At 37.3% G+C, this 21,030-nt stretch overlaps 1 protein-coding gene across 2 annotated transcripts in view; it reads right to left on the reverse strand.

The window, feature by feature from the left end:
* Positions 1-21,030, reverse strand: part of DNAH12 (dynein axonemal heavy chain 12) — a 211,252-nt gene that overhangs the window by 177,270 nt on the left and 12,952 nt on the right. Inside the window, exons 5-16 of one of the 2 annotated variants that reach the window (XM_053898581.1) lie at positions 18,025-18,214; positions 17,098-17,170; positions 15,920-16,078; positions 15,520-15,715; positions 11,825-12,013; positions 10,883-11,039; positions 10,152-10,243; positions 9,080-9,258; positions 5,600-5,735; positions 2,507-2,632; positions 774-908; positions 232-425 (exon numbers count right to left, since the gene is read on the reverse strand). In XM_053898581.1, the coding sequence (XP_053754556.1) occupies positions 232-425; positions 774-908; positions 2,507-2,632; positions 5,600-5,735; positions 9,080-9,258; positions 10,152-10,243; positions 10,883-11,039; positions 11,825-12,013; positions 15,520-15,715; positions 15,920-16,078; positions 17,098-17,170; positions 18,025-18,214 (1,826 nt within the window). Of the gene's footprint in view, positions 1-231; positions 426-773; positions 909-2,506; positions 2,633-5,599; positions 5,736-9,079; positions 9,259-10,151; positions 10,244-10,882; positions 11,040-11,824; positions 12,014-15,519; positions 15,716-15,919; positions 16,079-17,097; positions 17,171-18,024; positions 18,215-21,030 lie in introns of those variants that run through there. The other variant, XM_053898580.1, reaches the window with a different exon arrangement.

Here is a 21,030-nt window from a genome sequence, read left to right on the forward strand (position 1 = left end):
AAAAATGTTTATTTACTTTCGAGAGAGTACTAGCAGGGGAGGGGCAGAGAGAGAGGGGGACACAGAATCCAAAGCAGGCTCCAGGCTCTGAGCTGTCAGCACAGAGCCTGATGCGGGGCTTGAACCCATGAACCATGAGATCACGACCTTAGCTGAAGTCGGACGCTCAACCGACTGAGCCACCCAGGTGCCCCAGATTTGCTTAATTTTTATTACACTAACAAAAATTACCGTTTTTCTGTTCGCTGCCACTTGAGAACAAAATTAAAAAACTTATGATAGGGCTCAATGTTCACTTTTAATTTATCCAGTTCAGGATATTTTGTCAATTCCCATTTGAAAAGTTCCTCTTCCTTGTTAATAAACTGAACTGCTTCTTCAGACTCCTGAATACGTTTCTGTAGTTGCCTTACATCTGTCACATACTGAAAGCAAATAATTGTTTATCTCAGGAAATATCCAAGTAACGTTATTAAAATAAGATTATATGACACTGCATGGGCTGTGTTCTTGCATTTATATTAAGGCTTTAAATATCAACTTCACAACAGAACTATGGTATAGAGTACAGAGCAAAATGTATGGGTCTGTCTATTTTACAGGTAGAACACTAAGTCACAAGAAAGATACATGAATAGTACCAGCTCAGGCCTAAGAGTCAGACCTTGTTTGCCAGAGTAAGCATATGTTTTTCATGTTTTTAAGTGTATGCAAACATGTTGTGTATTAATCTACAGGCTTGTCATAGCTACCGTCTTCTGTGTTCATCACACCTGTTGCATGCGGTCCAGTTCTGCAAATTCTGTAAACTCTTCCATGCGGCGTGATTCCTTTTCTATTTCCAAAATCAGTTTCTCTCTCTTGGCTATCAGCTCATTTTCTTTTTCATGTTTTGCATTCTCAATAAGCTTTTTAAGAGACAATTTAATCAGGTTATTTTGTTACAAAGGAAATTTATCAAATCAGAAATCTGAACGCTTTTTGTAGTAATAAAAACCACCACAGAAGTAAAAATGAGTACAAGAATGAAACACCGACCAGCATAAAAATGCAAATAATAATAAACCACACAGAAAATTTTCCCTAGCTTTCTGAAGTGATGGTAACAATTCTTACATATTAATTAGATACTTTATTTAACAGATAGATCCCGAGTGTCAAGAACTATTCAACACGTTACTTATATTAGCACAGTTATTGTTATTATTCTTATTACTTCAGACATGAAGACATTTAGACTTACAGATATCAAGAGGTATGCCCAACGTCACAAAGTCATAAAAGTCAAGATCTGCATTAGAACTTGGGTTTATCTGACTGAAGTCCATGCTTTTTATTACTACACCATCTCACTTCCCACCATAGGAGAGACTGCTTTACACTAGAACTTTTCCAAAATCTAAAGTATACTCAGTCTGATACTGGGCAAGTTACTTAACTTCTCTGAGACTCATTTTTCTCATCTATGAAATGGGGAATTAGGAACACCTGGGATTTTTGCAAGTATTAAATGAGTTACTAAATGCAAAGCACTTAAGGCAGTGCTTACTATTATTATTATCAACTTACAATAGTTCTGACCTCTTTTTTTTTTTGTTTCATTTGCAAAGTTTTTATTAGGACCTTTTATTTATGACCTTTAGAGCTCATAAATAACATTCTTAATCTGGCTCTGCTTACTACTTTTTCCCTCCAAGAAGTCTCCCAAAGTTATAAAAAATAGAAATTTATAAATATACATTGAGAATTATGCACAGTTTTTACACAATAATAGTCAGGTCGATGTTTCCAGCTGTCTAATCATCTCCCAGGACCTCTCATCCGAAACAGAATGACGGACTCTGAAATCTCGACAGCAGAAATGGCAACTCTGGCCCCAACCCACCATCCGCCCTCAGCATCACGGCACTGGGCAGGTGTTGGTTTTGGACAGTCATGGCAAAAGAGGAACTGCAGAAATGCTAGTTGGGATGGTGGTGCTGTGAGCAGAGGACAGCAAGCCGGGAAGGTTTCAGCCCTGTATCTGCCACAGCTCATACCTGGGACTGTATTTAAACTCTTGGCCCAAGAATCATCAAGAGCCGAACCACAGACTCAGCATAGGCCCAATCTGACTGTGGCCAACTGGAAGAGTTCCAGGCCATTACAAACCTGAAAAACGCTTCCTTGGTCCAGAGTTGGGGAACCCAAATGTCTCCCTAGTCTGTCGTCCTCAGTCACTAACAAGCAGCTCTTTCCTTCCAGGCAATGGGGTGGAGTGCCTGGAGCTACAGTGAGGCCAGAGGGACATGGTAGCTGCTGTCAAGTAGTTCTGACCTCTTTAATGTCAGTCCCACTTCTTACCAGACCCTGTATTAAGCCTAACATCCTGTCCTAAGCCTGCAGGACCATAAACGTTGCTGTCCCCAAACTCATATTGACACACGAAGTTACTTTTTAAAGGTAGATTAAATAAATGTGCTTAAAACGTCAGAATACAAAAGTACATACTGAAAAATATATTCACCTCATCATTTTCATCAAAGATGGGATTAATTTTCCAAGGCCACATAAGGACAGTTGAATTTAAAGCTAAGTCTTCTGGAGGAAATAGGAAAACATCTAAAAAGTAACTCATTCGGCGTTTGGATTCCTACAAAAGAAAACTCCAGGTATAATACACCATATAGGAAATAAACGCATTAGGGAAAAGAAAAGAACCAACAATTTCTAATACTCTTTCAAATTTCAATTTGACTCAGATTATTAACTGATATTTCATATTACCCAAATCACATGGGTATTTCAGTAGCTGTAGGATTATTTACTTGCTTCACACCACACAGCTGTAGACTTCTATGCTGGAAATAAAGCATTTTAAAGGTTTTATCTTTAAAAAATTTTTTTAATGTTTATATATTTTTGAAAGAGAGAAAGACTGCGTGAGTGGGGGAGGGGCAGAGAGAGAGGGAGGCACAGAATCCGAAGCAGGCTCCAGGCTCTGAGCTGTCAGCACAGAGCCCAATGCGGGGCTCGAAACCACCAATTGTGAGATCATGACCTGAGCTGAAGTCAGACACTTCACCAACTGAGCCACCCAGGTGCCTCTAAAGGTTTCATCTTGAAGTTGACTAACCATAAAGGTACTCTTGGTCCTCCTTGTGCATGACTGAAAAAGGTGATCAAATATGCAGCTTTTGTTTGACACTTTCAACTTTTGATTTCAAAGAATTTTGTATTTTTGGGGTGCCTGAGTGGCTCAGTTGGTGAAGCGTCTGACTTCAGCTCAGGTCATGATCTCATGGTTCGTGGGTTTGAGCCCCATGTTGGGCTCTGTGCTAACAGCTCAGAGCCTGGAGCCTGCTTCAGATTCTGTGTCTCCCTCTCTCTCTGTTCCTCCCCCACTCAAACTCCCTCTCTCTCTCTCTCTCTCTCTCTCTCTCTCTCAAAAAATAAAGACTTAAATTTTTTTAATGAATTTTATATTTTTTATTATTATGTATTTATTTTTGAATCTTTGGTGACATAGATTTTGGCATCTTTTGTTTTGTTTTGTATCTTCAATGACATTATCACCTTTCTCACCTACCACTGACATTGTAATCTCACCTACCACTGCAATTGTCCAGGAAGAGTTTGGGGTGAAAGTCAGATCCTGTTTCCCATAGTAAGTACATGTTTTTCTTACATATTTTTCCTCTTTGCAAAGGGGAAAAATAACCTTTAAACCAGTAGACTGGCATGAATGGATAAATTGAGGACCTTTACCTCCTATCGCTTTCATTGATTCATATGCAGTGCTGTAATTTTTAAGAATTAAAATACATATTGAGGAGGGCACCTTTTGGGATGAGCACTGGGTGTTGTATGGAAACCAATTTGACAATAAATTTCATATATTGAAAAAAAAAGAATTAAAATACAGACTCAAAGATCTAATTTACAAGTTTTTGGTATGACATATATAGTATATATGTATATAATATGTATATAATGTGTACAATGCATATTATATTGCATGTAGAAATATAACTTTCAAAACTTCATCTATGCAATTAACTATATTAATAGATTAAAGGAGAAAAAGCATAGATGCAAAAAAGAAAGGATCTGATAAAATTCAACATCCATTTATAATATAAAAAAAAAAAACCTGAAAGGTACAGCCTCCAGTTATGGAATGAATACGTTACGGAGATAAAAGGTACAGAATAGGGAATATAGTCAATGGTATTGTAATAGTGCTGTATTGTGCAAATATGGTAACTACATTTGTGAGCACAGCATAAGGTACAGAGTTGTCGAATCACTATGTTGTAAACTTGAAACTGATGTGACATTGTGTGTCAACTATACATCAATTTTTTTTTAAAAAAGGGGGGGAGCTCAAAATAAACAAATAAATAGCACCTAATAGAAGAGCGCATACTAATCCGATAAAGGTACCTATTAAAGAAACACACACACACCAAATGTCATACTTAATAGTGAAATATTGAAAGCTCCCCCTTTGAGGTTGGGATCAAGTGATTACTGTACTAGAGTCCTAGTCAGTCCATCGTAGCAAAGAAAATAAACAAGATTTTGGAAATGTGTAATGTTTATGAGGATAGAACCAAAACTCTCATTATTTGCAATTTATATGATGGTTTATGTAGACATCCCAAAAGAATCTCAACTATTAAGAAGGGAAATAAAACATATGTAACATTTTTGAAGTTAAAGTTTTTAAAGAAAAAAGAAACCTCAAAAATTAAGAAAAAATTTAGCAATAGATATTAAGGTATACATAACAATAAATTTATATTATAGCCCTAAGTAGAAAATAAATATCCCTTAGTTCATAGTGATATGAATAAGTAATTGAATAAATTAATAAGTGGAAAAGCAGACAAATCTCTCATGCAGAAGAAATCCAAATAAATTATGTAGCTACTCCATGGTAAAGGAGGAGAGCATAACTCCCCAATTCTGAAGTGTGGGTTGCATATAGTGACTTCCTTCCAGAGAGGACATCACAGAAAGGGGGAGAAAAGAGTGGAGAGACTTGATAAACACTATTTAAGACTAGTGGTCAAGGTCAACATTAATAGTGATAAGTCATGTTGATAATATGTACCCTTCATACGATGTGATGATGTGTGTACACTTAACCTTTGTGATTCTCTTTCCAAAAGCCCACTACCTCAGTCTAGTCAAGAGAAAAACATCAGATGAATTCCAACAGAGCGCCAGCCTATGATATACCTGACCTGTACTTCTCAACACTGTCAAGGCCATTAAAAAGCAAAACAAAACAAAACAAATCTGAGAAACTATCAGAGCCCAGAGGAGCCTAAGAAAACACAACTAGAGGGGTGCCTGGGTAGTTCAGTTGGTTAAGTGTCCGACTTTAGCTCAGATCACAATCTCACAGTCGGTGGGTTCAAACCCTGCATCAGGCTCTGTGCTGACAGCTGAGAGCCCAGAGCCTGCTTCGGATTCTGTGTCTCCCTCTCTCTCTGCCCACCCCACCCCCATACTCTATCTCTCTTAAAAATAAACATTAAAATAAAATAAATAAATAAATAAATAAATAAATAAATAAATAAATAAAATATTGTAATTAAAAGATTCTTACCTTGATCCGTAAAATCAACTCTTGAATCCCTATAGTCCGAGCTTTTTCTACATAAGATATCAGATCCATCATCTCTTCTGTTGTCTCAGGGACTTTTAATGCATGCTCTTTAATTGCTTCAAAATCACTGCAGATACTGACACAATGCTCTGCTTTACTATGGTTATAGTAATTAATGCTATATCATATTTGATATATGTGTTATAAATATTACAAAATATGAACCGTGATAGCCTCAAAATATTAAATCACTAAGACGTCTTGAAACATTTAAGGACAACTTAGCTGATGTAACTTGGTATACATCATACATCTACAAAAATCTATGAAATTGACATAACGTTTTTATGTAGAAATTATGGTATATTAGAAAAAAATTTTCTATGGATCTCTTCAACTCTCTTGAACATCCAGCTAAGCAGTGTGATGTAGAGTGTACTTAGGAATGGTAAGCAGGCCAATGTGAATACAAAGAAGGGGACATTATGAAGCTGGAGAGGTGAGCAGTAATTAGATCATGTAGGGCTTAATATGTCATTCTTGATTTTCAAAAATTTAGGAGGGATGCAACAAAGTGGACAATGCCAAAAAGACAGGTGATCCTACGAGGGCACTTTCACCTTGCTAGAGCAGAATCTGTGTCCCTTTGGGAGAGACAGTACCACAAAAGACAAAGGCAGACAAAATGAGAGCAAATGATTGGCCCAAACAGATGCTAAACTAAACAGTGAGTAAGAAAAGCGTTCTTTAATGATTATTTATTTAATAAACTGTACCTAGTGGCACACATTCCTCCTTTTGATGTTATCTATCTCAAGTAGGGAATTTAAATGGAAAAGAATGAAAGAATGAACTAGATAGAGGAAACTGGACAAATTTTCAGCTGCTCTTATGTCATGGGTTTATAATAATATACAGTTATTTTGTTGGAAGTGACAGAATTTTCCAGAAAAGTCACAGATACCACAAAAATAAATACCAAAAAATGTCATGTTAAACATAAATCATTTTTTGATTAAGGCATTGTTGTGGCTCTTATTCCATGGGATTGTTAGAAACGAATGCTTTGCCATTGTTGATATCTTTTTGTGTAGTACACTTTTGTACAAAGCATGCCTGACAATACTTCACTTTTTGACAGTCAAATTTTAAGTTTGTTTGTTTGTTTGTTTGTTTGTTTATTTATTTATTTATTTATTTATTTTTGAGATAGAGCAGGGAAGGGGCAGAGAGAGAGGGAGACAGAGAAGCCCAAGGCAGGGCTCCAGCCCACGAACTGTGAGATCCAGACCTAGCTGAAACCGAGACAGACACTTAACTGACTGACTAAGCCACCCAGGTGTCCCTGACAGGCATATACTTTTTGTTTACTTAAAAATATTTATTGATGTGATGGCTCCCTTCATTGGGTGACTATTCTACACCAAGCACAGTGCCAGATGCTTTACAAACATAATCTGTGGAGGTTCCTGGGTGGCTCAGTCAGTTAAGCATCCAACTTGAGCTCAGGTCATGATTCCATGGTTTGTGAGTTCAAGCCCTGCATTGGGCTCTCTGCTGTCAGCACAAAGCCCACTTCAGATCCTCTGTCTCCCTCTCTCTCTGCCCCTCCCCCTTGCCCCCTCATGCTCACACTCTCTCTCTCAAAAATAAACATTTAAAAAAATGTAATCTGTGATCCTAACATTAGTCCTTCAGGGAAAGTATTATTTTTCACAGCTGGCACAGCAGAAAACTGAGGCTCAGGGAAATTAACTTGCCTGGAGTTATAGAGCTAGTTCATTACAGAGCCAGGATTCAAATCTAGATCTTTCTGACTCTAAAGCACATGATTTTCTCACATTGCTTCTGGGAAAATAAACATACTAGCTAGCATTGATTGAATGCCATGTCCCAGGCACTGTGCTAGGTGCTTTACATGTATTAGTTTTAGTCCTTACAGAAGTTACAAACTAAGATTCTTTTGGAGACAGGCAGGTAACAGATGAATTAAATGAGTTGGATGATGAGTTGATTCAGCAGTGGGTGAACAAACCAAAGGACACATTCCATATAAAATGGAAACTGCTTCTCAGTTCCACCTACCACTGCAGGCCCAACAAGGCACAGTCTTCCCACCTTTTCAAGAAAAGTAAAAGATCTGGATTGTGTGTGCGTGCGTGTGTGTGTGTGTGTGTGTGTGTGTGTGTCAACATTTTGAAATTTTGACAGCTAATTCAAAATGTGTTTAGACAGGGGCACCGGGATGGCTCAGTCAGTTGAGAATCTGACTTCAGCTCAGGTCATAATCTTGCAGTTCTTGAGTTCAACCACCACATGGGGCTCACTGCTGTCAATGGGGAGCCCACTTCAAATCCTCTGTCCCCATCTCTCTCTGCTCCTCCCCTGCTCTCTCTCTCAAAAGATAAAATAAAATACAGGGCTCCTGGGTGGTTCAGTCGGTTAAGCATCCGCTTTCGGCTCAGGTCATGATCTCACGGTTTGTGAGTTCGAGCCCCGCATCGGGCTCTGTGCTGACAGCTCGGAGCCTGGAGCCTGCTTCGGATTCTGTATCTTCCTCTCTCTCTGCTCCTCCCCTGTTCTCTCTCTCTCTCTCTCAAAAATAAATAAACATTAAAATACGTTTAAAAAAATGAAACCCAGCATGAGACAAGGAAAAAGTGTCTGCATGACATATCCAACTAGCAAGCCACTAGTTTATGAATCTAATTTTACAACCACTCTGCAAAGTAGGTATTGCTGTCTCTATTTTACAGATGATAAAAATAAGTTAGGTAAGACCACAATATTGGGGTCAGGAACAATCCAAGATCTTCCCAATATCATTGAAAGTTTATAGTCTTTCTGTTTTCATGCAGCCTGTATCCAAACACTAGTTTATTTCAGTTTCTTAAAAAAAAAAAATCCTGTGTTTCCTCAAAACAATTCTCAAACCATATCAAACAAACAAAAACCAGACCAATGGGACTACAAGGGAAAGTCCTTAGGAGGCAGCTGTGAAGAAAAAATTGTAAGAACTTATATTTTAATCTTTTAAAAAATTTTTTTTAAATTGGGGCACCTGGATGGCTCAGTCGGTTGGGCATCCGACTTTGGCTCAGGTCATGGTTTCACAGTTCATGGATTTGAGCCCCGCATCGGGCTCTGTGCTGACAGCTTTGAGCCTGGAGTCTGTTTTGGATTCTGTGTCTCCTTCTCGCTCTCTGCCCCTCCCCCGCTAGCACTCTGTCTGGCTCCGTCCCAAAAATAAACAAACATTTAAAAATTTGTTTTTAATTTTTTTAAGTTTATTTACTTACTTATTTTTTAGTAATCTCTACACCCAGTGTGGGTCTCAAACTCACAACCCCAAGATCAAGAGTCACATGTTCTTCTGAATAAGGCATCCAGGCACCCCTTAATCTTTTAAACAAGAGTTATCATTAGCAAAATATTTCTTTTAACCCTATAATTCCAAGTTTAGCAATTAATTCTACTTACCTTTCATTTTCTTTTCTATGTTTTGAAGCTATGTCATTTAATAATATGTTTGCAAAGGCTTTTGCTTTGTTTGTTAGACCCGTCTTCAAATCTTCACAATCCAAAAGCACCATAGGGAAATGAACCCACTGAGGCAAAAGCATTATTTCTGAGGCGAGACTGAGAAATCTTCCTATAAACTTAAAAAAATAAAAAAGCATTTAAAAATCAGATCCAAGTATATTACTTGCACAGCTAGAAACCTTCAAAACAAAGTACAAACTGTTGAGCAAAGATACCCTAAAATTTTTCCCACATGGCTCCCACTTACATTTCCAACTTCATCTTCTAAATTTGCTGTGTACTACATTCCTATGTTACCTATTCTTCACCTATCTTGGTCATGCTACAGTTCCTCTGTACCCATAAACATCTCCTTCAAAGCCTGGCTCACTATTCACTTCTTCAAGAAACTGTCACCAATATTCCGAAGCAGATGCAACCACTCCCTCTTCTGTGCTTCCACAACATCTTGTTCACATCTCCATTCCAGCACCTATCTGTACATATCATGGTTGTTAGTCCTATGTCTGACTTCCAGGCCAAATATAAGCTCCTGAGGATAACGTGCGTGTATCATTTATTTTAACGTCACCAAAACCTTGCTAGGTGTCTGAATGTGATGAAGAGATTTTTGTTGAAGCAATGAATGAGTTAATGAATGACTGAAGAAATTATGGGGTGAGGAGAGCCTGGGTGGCTCAGTTGGTTGAGCATCGGACTCCTGATTTTGGCTCACATCATGATCCCAGGGTCGCGGGATTGAGCCCCATGTGAGGCTCAGCACTGAGCATGGAGCCTGCTTAAGAATCTCTCTCTCTCCCTCTGCCCCTCTCCCCCACTTGCTCTCTCTCTCTAAAATAAAATAAAATAATAAATTATGAAATGAACCTATGAATTTACTATAATGATGTTCTGAATGAGAAATTCTATTAACTTCAATTGAAGCATTTACTTTACAGGGAAAAAAAATTCACCCTAATTTTAAAACAGAAATTCAAAGGCACTCATGAAAAACAGAATTACCACTTACTTCTGTGTATTCATCAAAAGTATGATCTTCTGCTTGGAAAGTCTCTATCAGCTCAACCGCAGACCCATCAAGAAGCCAATTATATTTTTCAACTGAAAATCAATAACCTAATTTAAATCTCAACAATAAGACCCATTCAAAAAGATAAAGTGTTTTGTTGATATGGTCAGGGAAATGAGTAGACTATTCAATTAAATATTATTAATAGAGAATTAACATACATTAATAAAATAGACCTAACAAGCAAACCAGGTTAAACATGACATTTTAAAATAAAGATAATAGTGTATGCTAATGATCTTACAATAATATAGAGGTACTGTTAAGCCAGCTAATAGAAAGTTTTGATTAACAGAATGTCAAGTAACAATCCTGACCCCATACATACTTGAGGAGACTATAAAACTGAGCTGCAGTCTCTTCAAAACTATTCTTCGAAATTATCTTGATTTAACTCTTGATTTAGCTTTCTCCTTATTCCAACATCTCTTCTCTATATCTTTTTGCTTCATCACCCTGTTCCAGTTAACATTCACCCATTAGACTTGACAACAGAATTCAAGTTTCTTAGGTTGGGTTGGATCTGTGATTCTGCCAAAAGCCATGCCTATGCTCACTTCTGGTTCTTCCTGCTCTTTCATGACAGCCCAAGACAACCAAATATCTGACCAATTTCTAGTAAAAATAAAAATGGTATTCTTTTACGATAAAATAATATATGTCATATATACCATATGTCTCATAATGTTTTCTTGCACCTTCTAAGTTATGATGTACTGCTGCCTTCAGTGTAGTAACAGCCCATTGTGACACATGTTCAGGAAGTTCTGTGTCCAGATTTACAGCTGGGGAAGTTCCTGAGAGCCAAGAGGGAACTGTTTGGACATTCTAACAAAAATTAAAATGACAATTTATGAAACCAGTATCTGTGCAATTGGGCTATACATAGAGCTTATACTATATTTTTAAACATTATTTTCATATTTCAACAGTCCAAAAAAAGATAACTTGATGAAAAATAATGATTTAGAGTTGTATATTTTTAATCTAATATAAAAACTTGCATTAGTTTTCTATCATTCAACAAGTATTTATTGAATAATTATATCTAAGTGATTATATTAGAATGTACAAAGAACAAACATGATGTGGATCTTGTCCTTAAGAAGCTCACAACTACACAGGGAGAATCAAACATGCACAAAAATACCAATTCACAGCTACAATAAAAGTTCTAAGAAGGAAAAACATCATTTCCATCCAGGAAATGTTACCAAAGAGAAAGCACGTTCTAACTTGAAATAACTTGGAGGATGGAAATAAAACAGAGTTAAAACATTTTATGTACATGTCCACTTTATAGAGTTTCAACTCAGTTTAAATTTTTGAAAGAGGGGGCACCTGGGCGTCTCAGTTGGTGAAGTGTCCAACTTTGGCTCAGGTCATGATCTCGCGGTTCATGAGTTTGAGCCCCACATCAGGGTCGCTGTTGTCAGCCTGTCAGTGCAGAGCCTGCTTTGGATCCTATGGCCCCCTCTCTCTACCCCTCCCTTGCTTGCACTCTCCCCCCAAATAAATAAATATTAAAAAATAATAATAAAATTAAAATAAAATAATAAAATACTGAAAGAGGCCCATATAAAGAAACCCAATGGATAATGAAGACGAAATACCTGCAGAGCTTCAGTTATTCGCTCTACCAAACCCAAAACAACATCTTCCAAATCTTGAAAGGTAGGATAAAATTCCATTTTATCCTCATCAAATGTCAGTTCCATCTTAAATATTGGCAGCCCACATTGATCTTCTTGGTCAAAGAGCTTCACAAATCCTTCTACAGTTCTCTTTAAGAAATCCTTTAGCTGCATGATGTCGTAAATTAACATTACTTTAGAAAGTACAAATTCAACCTTTAACCTTTTAACCTTTTGTTCAAAATCAGTGAGCTATTACCTACAATTAATTCATTCTATCAATTCATTTACTCTTCAAAATTATCTTCATTCAGCACAGTATGTTCTAAGTGTAGTCTAAAACAATAAGTAGAATGATATATGCAAACTTTGATTTTTTTTTATAGACTAGCAACAATCCTAAAATGGCAACTCAGAATCTTCCACATTCTTCAGTAATTCTTTCCATGGTACAGAAAACATTCCAGAAAAACTAAACAAAGTGAAGATTAAGGGGAGGAGAGGCCCGACACCTGAGAATGAGGGTGTCATGGGGTGACATGCACGTGAGGCGAGGGACAGTTAGTATGCTAAAGCAAGCTGCTAAGGTTGATAGTTAAATATTCAAGAATTTTGTGAGCCAGTTACTAAACCCTTGGATGCTTGAAAATTACACTGTGGGAATATTTCCACCAGGAAATTGGCAAAGACTACAAATTAGGGCTTCTCCCCAGCCTGGAGAGTTGGATTTCCAGCAAATCACCAGGTGAGGGTGAAGCCACTGGACATTAGAAACATGCACAATAAGGGGAACCTGGGTGGCACCAGACTTCGGAACAGGTCATGATCTCACAGTTCATGAGTTCAAGCCCTGTGTCGGGCTCTGTGCTGACAGCTTTGAGCCTGGAGCCTGGTTCAGATTCTGTGTCTCCCTCCCTCTCTGCCCCTCTCCTGTTTGCTCTCTCTCTCTCTCTCTCTTAAAAATAAACATTAAAAAAATTTTAAAAATGTGCACAATAAGTTACCAAACTATGAATAATGCATTCTTATGTAGAATCAACTATTTGAAATTTAGCCAAGGGGACAAATATAATGATCTTCAAAATGTTCCTCATCTCTATTTTTTATCAAATAATCATAGTCCTCTTAAGAGGATAAAGATAGAAAGTACATCATGTATATTAATTACAGAGTTATATACTAGATATTAAATGTGTCCTTTTAAGGATGTGTTGCAGGGCACCTGGATGGCTCAGTTAAGCGTCTGACTCTTGATTTTGGCTCAGGTCATGGTCATGATCTCATGGTTCTGGGATGGAGCCTTTTTTAATTTTTTTTATTTTTTTTTAATGTTTATTTATTTTTGAGACAGAGAGAGACAGAGCATGAATGGGGGAGGGGCAGAGAGAAAGGGAGACACAGAATCGGAAGCAGGCTCCAGGCTCTGAGCCATCAGCCCTGAGCCCAATGCGGGGCTCGAACTCACGGACCGCGAGATCGTGACCTGAGCTGAAATTGGACGCTTAACCGACTGAGCCACCCAGGCGCCCCTGGGATGGATCCTTAAATCGGGCTCTGCTCTGAGTGTGGAGCCTGCTTGGGATTCTCTCTCTGCCCCTCTCTCACTGGTGTGCTCTCTCTCTCAAAATAAATAAAAATTTCTTTTAAAAAGTATACATTGCAAAATTCATGGAATCTTTGGGGATATTTTACAAAAGGGAAAGTTTTTATTCAGAACTGTTTTTGTAGAACTGTATTTCTATAATAGTAAAAATTTGAGGAGAGAATTAATATTCTCTTTAAAGATGATCAATTCAAGGGGCACCTGGGCGGCTCAGTCAGTTAAGCGTCTGACTCTTGATATCGGCTCAGATCATGATCTTGCAGTGGTGAGATCAACCCCCAAATCAGGCTCTGTGCTGACAGCATGGAAGCTGCTTAGGATTCTCTCTCCCCTTCTCTCTGCCCCAGCCCTGCTCTCTCTCTCTCTCTCTCTCTCTCACACACACACACACACACACTCTCTCTCTCTCTCTCAAAATAAATAAATAAATAAATAAATAAATAAATAAATAAATACTGTAAAAAAGATGATCAATTCAATTTCAAACCAAGATTTTACTAAGAAAAACATGAGAATCAATCAACTTGAAATTTCATATGTTCAAAAAAATGTTTACTGGGATAGTCCTTTTTGTTAATATTCTCCAATAAAGCTATAGATAATTAGTTGATAGCCTTTAAGCATGAGCCCAGTTATCACTCATAATACTGACACATACTTCTAGAATTTCCTTTCATTTTAGATTGCTTCAGATCTTGCTTCAGAAATGAAGCATTTTTATGCTAAACGTATTTAAATAAAATTATGATAAAAATGTTTTTCTTATTTCAAAATAACTACCTAGCACTATGTCTGAATAGAATTTTATTTAAAATAATAAACTAAAGAGCACCTGGGTGGCTCAGTTGGTTAAGCATCTGACTTCCCCTTAAGTCATGATCTCACAGTCCGTGAGTTTGAGCCCCATGCTGGGCTCTACACTGACAGCTCAGAGCCTGGAGTCTGCTTTGATTCTCTGTCTCCCTTTCTCTCTCTGCCCCTTCCCCGCTTATGTGCTCTCTTTCCCTCAAAAATGAAATAAATACTTAAAAAATAATAAAATAAAACATCAGTTTTAAATTTAGCACCCAAAAAATGAATAATCCAATTAAGAAATGGGCAGAAGACATAAATAGACATTTTTCCAAAGAAGATACACAGATGGCTAACAGCCACATGAAAAGATGCTCAACATCACTCATCATCAGGGAAACACAAATCAAAACCACGATGAGATACCATCTCCCACCTGTCAGAATGGCTAAAATCAAAAACGCAGGAAACAACAGGTGTTGGGGAGGATGTGGAGAAAGGGGAACTTTCTTGCATTGTTGATGGCAATATAAACTGGAGCAGCCACTCTAGAAAACAGTATGGAGGTTCCTCAAAGAGTTAACAATAAAATAAATAAATAAAAATTTGTTTAAAAAGTTAAAAATAGAACTACCCTACAATTAGGCAATTGCACTACTAGGTATTTACCCAAAGAATACAAAATTACTAATTCAAAATGTTGCATGCACCCCAAAGTTTATAGCAGCATTGTGTACAACAGCCAAATTATGGAAGCAGCCCAAGTGTCCACAGATAGATGAATGGATAAAGAAGATATGGTATAGAGACATGCAATGGAATATTATTCAGCCATAAAAAAGAGAATGAATCTTGCCATTTGCAATGACATGGATGGAGCAAGAGAGTATTATGCTAAGTGAAGTAAGTCAGAGAAAGACAGATACCATATGACTTCACTCATATGTGGAATTTAAGAAACAAAACAAATGAGTAAAGGGGGGAAAAATATAGAGACAGAGAGGCAAACCAAAAAACAGTCTCTTAACTATAGAGAAATGATGGTTACCAGAGGGGATGTGGGTGGGGGATGGGTGAAATAGGTGATGGGGATTAAGGAATGTACTTGTGATGAGCACCGGGTGTTATATGGAAGTGTTGAATCACTATACTGTACACCTGAAACTAAATATTACATTGTATGTTAACCAACTAGAATTTAAATAAAAACTTAAAATATAATAAAATAATAAACTAATTATAACAGCATTATCATTCAAGATATATAAAATATATTTACCTGATTTGACATAAGTGTAGAAACACAGTTATAAAATGCATCCCATTTTTCAGGTCTGATGCCTTCTAGAGCCTCCTTCTTTGTGAAAAGATTTATGACCTTTGGATACCATGTGTTCATTATCTTCTCTTCTGCCTTTCTAGCTTGTATTGACAGATCATTTTTTAGTGATTCACAATCAATTGGCCCTTTAGCTCTGTTTATGAGAAGTATAAAAATGATTTAAAGCAAATGATAAATATTGGTCCTAATACATAATTGTTGAAAAAAGTAAGAAAATTTTAATCTAAAGAAAAGTTCTCAAGATTCATCAGTTTAAAATGTCTACAGTGAAAATATAAAGATTCAAGCATGAGATATTCAAATCTTAAATGTTAGTTAATAAATATGAGATTTTTACCTAATTCCTGTTAAATCTAGCAAAATCGTATTGGAAAATGTCGTATAACCAAGGTCCAGTAATATTTTCATAGTTGGATGAACAATGTGCAAATTAGCTAATATTTGACTTCTTGTCTGCACATAGCTAGAATGCCAAGGCTTAGAATAATCCAGTCCTCTGGAAAAGCAAAACACCATATCAAGCAGAATTCAAACAATATACTCTAACTTTTAGGAAATAATAGTTATGACATGGAATTAATATTAAAGCGAGAAGAAGACTGGGAAATGTGGTCAGCGATCAAAGCTTTATGCATGTAATAAAAAGGCATCAAGATCTTGAAAGTGTATTATTGGCACACCTGGGTGGCTCAGTAGGTTAAGCACCCAACTCTTGATTTCAGCTTAGGTCATTATCTCACCATTCGTGGGATTGAGCCCCGAGTCAGGTTCTCTGCTGACCACAGGGAGCTTGCTTGGAATTCTCTCTCCCTCTCTCTCTGTCCCTCCCCTGCTCACATGCGGCTTGCTCGCTCTCTCTCTCTCTCTCTCAAAATAAATAAATAAACATTTAAAAAAAAGAGAGAGAGAGTGAGAGAGAAAGTGCATTATCTTCAGAGAGGACAGACTGATGGGCCAGGTACCCTGCTAACTTCCACTGTGCTCTGGCTCAGTTACCCTGGGTATGGATAAACGAACTCAGGACTGGGAAGAGAGGAAGAAATCTGTCTGGTATACACCAGAGGTTACTTAAGGCCAAGTTGACCTATACATCCTTAAAGATTCCCCTGATTGTGTAAGCAACAAATAGACAAGTTCAGAGCAAGGATACACCACAGTAGTGCTATTCTTCAGATGTATTCAAAATAGCTTCACAATTCTAGACTTAAATGTTAGATCAGCTTATTTTCAATCTGTTATCAAAACCTAGATGCAGGGGCATCTGGGTGGTGCAGTCGGTTGAGCGTCCGACTTCAGCTCAGGTCATGATATCACAGTCCATGAGTTCAAGCCCTGAGTCAGGGTCTGTGCTGACAGCTCACAGCCTGGAGCCTGCTTTGGATTCTGTGTCTCCCTCTCTCTCTGCCCCTCCCCTGCTCATGCTCTGTCTCTCTCTGTCTCAAAAATAAATAAAAACATTAAAAAAAAATTTTTTTAAACCTAGATGCAATACTGTTTTTAAAATAATTTACTCACACAGGGGATTCAGGTAAAGGGCCTCCTTCATCTTCAAGCCATTTAACCGGAGGTTTCACGAGAACACTCCTCACTAAAACACATACATGTATTAATATTTCTTGAAAACTCTCACAAGTCCTACTCAAACTTTCTAACTTTTCATATTGGATAATATAGCTTATTGAGCATTAAAGTGAGTATGAGAAAAAAAATCCTTTATTTGAAAAAAAATCAAGTTGTTGGTACTATTTAGGTGTTACTTTAGGGGTGAATTCAGATACAGTAAAGCTTTAAGTTTCAGCTTTTTGCATTCTATCTACTCAAAGGCCACTTAAAAGAATTTATTCCAGGGGTTCCTGGGTGGCTTGGTCAGTTGAGCATCGGACTCTTGATTTTGGCTGAGGTCATGTCCTCATGGTTCCTGAGATCGAGCTATGCATCGGTCTCTGTGCTGACAGCATGGAGTTGCTTGGGATTCTCCCTCCCTCTCTCTCTCTCTCTCTCTCTCTGCCCCTCCCCTGCTTGCACGCTCTCTCTCTCTCTCTCTCTTTCTCTCACAAAATAAATAAACATTAAAAAAAACTTATGCCAATAAAAATTTCCAATATTAAATCCCTAATAAATTTCTCTAAATACACTAATACTTTTTTTTTTTTTTTTACAATCCGGTATTAAACAGTGTAACTACAACCATAAAGACAAAGAGAAAAATGAAAAAGCCCTTAGCTAACAAGCACAGGAAAAAAAAAATTATACAAAGTTCCCTTAAATTACAAAGATTTTGACTAGATTATAAGCTCAAAATAAAAGCTTTAAATAAAAATAGTATGTAAGAAATACATACAGCTAAATATATAAATTATTCATTATTCATATTTCTACTTTTGATTGAAGGGGTGGGAAACAAAAGTAAAAGAAGCTTGGCATTTGTGAAATGCTACTTACCCAGATATCTCTTCATGCTTTTTTCAAAGTCACTTGACACCTCATTTATGAGACTTTCAACAAGTTTTTCTCTTTCTTTCCCTTCCTTTAAAGACTCAGGTATCAGCATTAACATGTGATCCAGCCATTCCTGCTGAATAGGCACCATGGGACTACTTTCTACACGTTGCTTCATATAAATATAGTTGAACTGAGAATGTAATAAGAAAAAACTAAATGTTCTAAATGGTATATCAGTGTAACTCCGGTGCTCTGTCTTTTCAAGACAACATTTTTTTGGAATAGAAATATTCTGAAAAATAACATGTTTTCAGAATAAAAACACTCGGAAGTATGAGCTGCAAAGAAACCATTTTTTCAAGTACTCAGTATATATTTATTAAATGAATAAGAATTGGAAATTGGGAGTAAGGCCTGGGCTAGGGAAGCTGGGCATGCCCATGTTATCCACTCAAACATCGAAATATTTAGCATTAATCCATTAAACAGTAAAAAATTAGCAAATATGCACCCAGCACAAAGGTACAAAGTCACAATTGATAAAATAGCCAAAAATGACAGGAAATAGTAGCAATAAATTATGCATAGGTATTATTAAATATTTTAGAATATTAATCAAGTTGATTAATTTAAAGTATTATCAGGGTGTTTCCCCACCCACTCCAAATCTGCATTTTACACTTGAGAAAACTAATCTTGTCATTAACTCTTCACTCAAACCAGGGTTGGAGTTTAAGGTTTTCTGTATTAAAATACATATAAATGTTGAGGTTCCTGGGTGGCTCAGTTGGTTAAGCATCCTACTTCAGCTCAGGGCATGATCCCATAGTTCGTGAGTTCGAGCCCTGCATCAGGCTCTGTGCTGATAGCTCAGAGCCTGGTGCCTGCTACAGATTCTGTGTCTCCCTCTCTTTCTCTCTCTGCCCCTCCTCTGCTCATGCTCTCTCTCTCTCTCTGTATGTCGAAAATAAATAAATGTTAAAAAAAATACATATAAATGCAGATTCATCAGAATCTTAAATATACAATAGAAATCAATTAGGTTATCTTTAATATTTAAGAGTGTACTATGAATTTAATATGCCAAATTTGTTGGGACTCTCTGAATAGGAATACAGTATTGTGGTTTTTTTTTTTTTTTTTTTTAACGTTTATTTATTTTTGAGAGAGACAGACAGACAGACAGACAGAATCCAAAGCAGCCTCCAGGCTCTGAGCTGTCAGCACAGAGCCCAATGCAGGGCTTGAAACTGTGAGCCCTGAAATCATGACCTGAGCCAAAGTGGGATGCTCAACCGACTGAGCCACACAGGCACCCAAGGAATACAGTATTGTAAAACAAAAAATAGGGGCGCCTGGGTGGCTCAGTCAGTTAAGCATTTAACTCTTGATTTCAGCTCAGGCCATGATCTCATGGTTCACGAGACAGAGCCCAGAATTGGGCTCTGCACTGACAGCTTGGCGTCTGCTTGGGATTCTCTCTCTCCCTTTCTCTCTCTGCCCCTCCCCTGCTTGTACTCCCTCTCTTTCTCTCAAAATAAATAAATAAACATTTAAAAAACAAGGTTTTCACTGAATAATAGTTTTTAATTTTGATGAAATACAATTTATTGGGGTTTTTTTCTTTTATGGGTTATGCTTTTTGTATCAGTCTGAAGACTCTGCTTAGCTCCAGGTTTGCTTCTAAATTTAAATAATCTCTACACCCAATGTGGGGCTTAAACTCACAACCCTGAGATCAAGAGTTGCATGACAGCAGCAAGCCCGATGTGGGGCTTGAACTCACGAACCAAACCATGAGATCATGACCTGAGCCAAAGTCTGACGCTTAACCAACTGAGCCACAAAGGTGCCCCTAAAAGTTTTTGGTTTTATGTTTTACATTTAAATCTATGATCTAATTTTAGTAATTTTTGTACAAGGTGTGACATTTAGGCTGAAGTTTGAGGGGTTTTTTTGTTGTTGTTTATTTGTTTTATTTTTTTATGGATGTCCAATTGCTCCACCCCATTTGTTGAAAACACTATCCTTCTTCTGTTGAATTAATTTTTGCACTTTGTCAAAAATTAGCTGGCTGTACTCATATAGGTCTACTTCCAGGCCATTTATTCCACGGATCCATGTGTCCAATTATTTAAAAGTAAAAGCATTTTTGAAAAGTCAGTGAGAAGTCTAGTGAAAGCAGTATTGAAAAAAATGTCCCTTGGATTTGGCAATTCATAGTCACTGGTGACATTAATGATGAAGAGGTGGAGTTCCTACATGCCAGATGACCAAGAGCAGTGGGTTCAGGAATGAAAGACTGTGCCATGCCCAGCTGCCTGTTTTAGATTGTAAGACACTAGAAGGCAAGAACTCTGGACAAAGAGTGAGGATGCTAAGTGCATACACACAGGTACATTCTGCAATTCACCCAACCTCATGTTAAATATTTATGAATGCTTTGTATCAGTTCTTGTATCTATTAAAGAGGCAAATACAGAGCCAAAGTCTCCAGAAAATTTGGGAGGGAGAAAGTGAAGGAAGAAGACCATAGAGAAAGAAAGAAAGAAAGAAAGAAAGAAAAAGGAAATTTAGAAGAGAAGAGAGAAAAGAAAAGAAAAGAAAAGAAAAGAAAAGAAAAGAAAAGAAAAGAAAAAACTTAGAGTAGATAAAATTAGGTTCTCCCAAAGATCCTCAATACAGGGAGGTATCATCCCCAATAGGAACTTGAAGAGACTTGGAAAGCCTGTACTCCCATCTGGGAACATGCTGCATGAATTTCTCTTTTGTGTAGACAGCTGCATAAGTTTCCATATCCTTTGCTGTTAAATACATTTTACATGTTATCATCTTCCACCAATTATACCACAGGCCCATGTTGTCACCCATGCAGTCAGTGCCATTTTTTAAAATCCAGCACCTATCATGTGTCTAGCACCCTCTGGATTCTCAATAAGTAATCATCATTATATCAATATCAGAACAATGAAAAGGGAAATGCATTTCCTTTATAACTGCAATTTT

The sequence above is a fragment of the Panthera pardus genome, unplaced genomic scaffold (genome assembly GCF_024362965.1).
Source record: "Panthera pardus isolate Hobbes unplaced genomic scaffold, ASM2436296v1 HiC_scaffold_8, whole genome shotgun sequence".
NCBI classification, from domain to species: domain Eukaryota; kingdom Metazoa; phylum Chordata; class Mammalia; order Carnivora; family Felidae; genus Panthera; species Panthera pardus.